Source organism: Esox lucius, chromosome 21, assembly GCF_011004845.1.
Source record: "Esox lucius isolate fEsoLuc1 chromosome 21, fEsoLuc1.pri, whole genome shotgun sequence".
Classification (NCBI taxonomy): Eukaryota; Metazoa; Chordata; class Actinopteri; order Esociformes; family Esocidae; genus Esox; species Esox lucius.
In genome coordinates, this window is record NC_047589.1 from 17,629,295 (window position 1) to 17,630,907 (window position 1,613).

A 1,613-nucleotide genomic window follows, 5' to 3' on the forward strand; every position below is an offset into this window, starting at 1 on the left:
GCGAGCAGGTCGACTCCAACTGTTCTGACTTGTGCTCTATATGCAAGGCCAAATTCTGGCGTTACCCACCGTGCGGAGTTCAGGCATATTGGTCATAACCTGCCATAAGTTTTAGTGTTTTTGTTGTTTTACAATGTTCTAATATGATGCGTGCAGACAATGGTCAATCCATCGTAAAACTAAAATACCTATAGAACCTCAGGACAGACCGGTCAGAATTTATTGATAATGACTGTTCTCTTCTAGATCTGAAATCTGAAATCTGAAACACTACTGTTGTTTGCTCCTTGGGGTTTAAGGCCGGGTGTCTCTGTAAAGCACTTTGTGACAACTGCTGTTGTAAAAAGGGCTTTATAAATAAATTTGATTGATTGATTGATTGATCTGGTTCTTGTGCTCAGGGAAGTCGCCCAAAGCCTTGAATAGCCAGAAAAATTGTGCAGTAACAGGAAGGTTCTGAGTTATTTCCACAACTGTGATATTTGTGTTGCAGTGCGTTTCACCACACTCTACAGCGTGGGCAGGATGCTGGGACAAGGAGGCTGAGGCTTTGTCTTTGAAGGAACACGAAGGACAGATGGGAAAGAAGTAATTACCATCCCTTTTATTCCTTCCTCTTTAGTGTGGTTTGTCCGTAGCATGAGACAGAACCACAGTTATGTTGAGTATTAACAATGCATTTCTTTCTTTACTTAGGTAGCTATTAAGTACATCCCGAAGAGTGAATTGGAGGAGTACCTCACAGTAGTATGTAGAATAATATTAATCAGTGATACCTTACAAGCATATGTACCGTCCGGTAATTATGATTTAGGGGCACCAGCCTGCCTAGCAAACATGTATAGTCAGACCAATATATAAATGCATTGTGCTAAAGGTATTAAACTGTGTTATTCAACCTCCTATTTTGCCTGGAACCATCTACAGGCATCCTCTGGATGTCGTTTTGATGCACTTGGTGAGCCAGCCCCCAGTCTGTGAGAATATATTGGAGCTGTTGGATTGGTATGAGTTTTCCCAAATGATCGTCTTGGTCCTTGAGCGTCCCACACCCTGCATGGACCTGTCTGACTACTGCATGGCCATGGGAGGGAAGCTGGACCAGGCCGTAGCGAGGGACATCATGCACCAGGTGGCTGTCGCCATGCAGCACTGCCAGAACCGTGGCGTCTTCCACTGCAACATCAAAATGGAGAACCTGCTGGCAGACGGACAATATGAAAGTCAAGCTCATCGACTTTGGCTGCGGAGATCTACTGAGCGCTCAGTTTTACCGGGAGATTGCAGGTGAGGAAAGATAAAGACTGAATTCAGCTTTCCTATGTTGATTATGTTCAATCCAACTCTGTATCTCTGTCTCTCCCTCAGGTACTGCTGAGTACATCCCCCCGAGTGGTTTCTGGAAGGAAAGTACCAAGGGAACGAAGCCACTATCTGGTCCCTAGGTGTTCTTCTTTTTGGCATGGTCAACGGGAAGCTGCTCTTCAGGAAGGACTCTGAGATGGTCAAAGGTTGCATGCGCTTCAGGAGAGGGATTGCTAAAGGTACTAAGATAGGAAAGAAATACAGAGATACTCTGAATATAAATGAGTGCTGTCAAACATGTAAAATAA

General features: G+C 44.3%; 1 protein-coding gene across 1 annotated transcript; it reads left to right on the forward strand.

Moving 5' to 3' along the window:
• The first annotated feature begins 1,032 nt into the window (after positions 1-1,032).
• LOC109614870 (serine/threonine-protein kinase pim-3-like) lies at positions 1,033-1,404 on the forward strand. The gene is made up of 2 exons (XM_034289298.1): positions 1,033-1,287; positions 1,369-1,404. The coding sequence occupies exons 1-2, from the start codon at positions 1,058-1,060 to the stop codon at positions 1,376-1,378; spliced, it is 240 nt and encodes a 79-aa protein (XP_034145189.1). The 5' UTR covers positions 1,033-1,057; the 3' UTR covers positions 1,379-1,404.
• Positions 1,405-1,613: the final 209 nt, after the last annotated feature.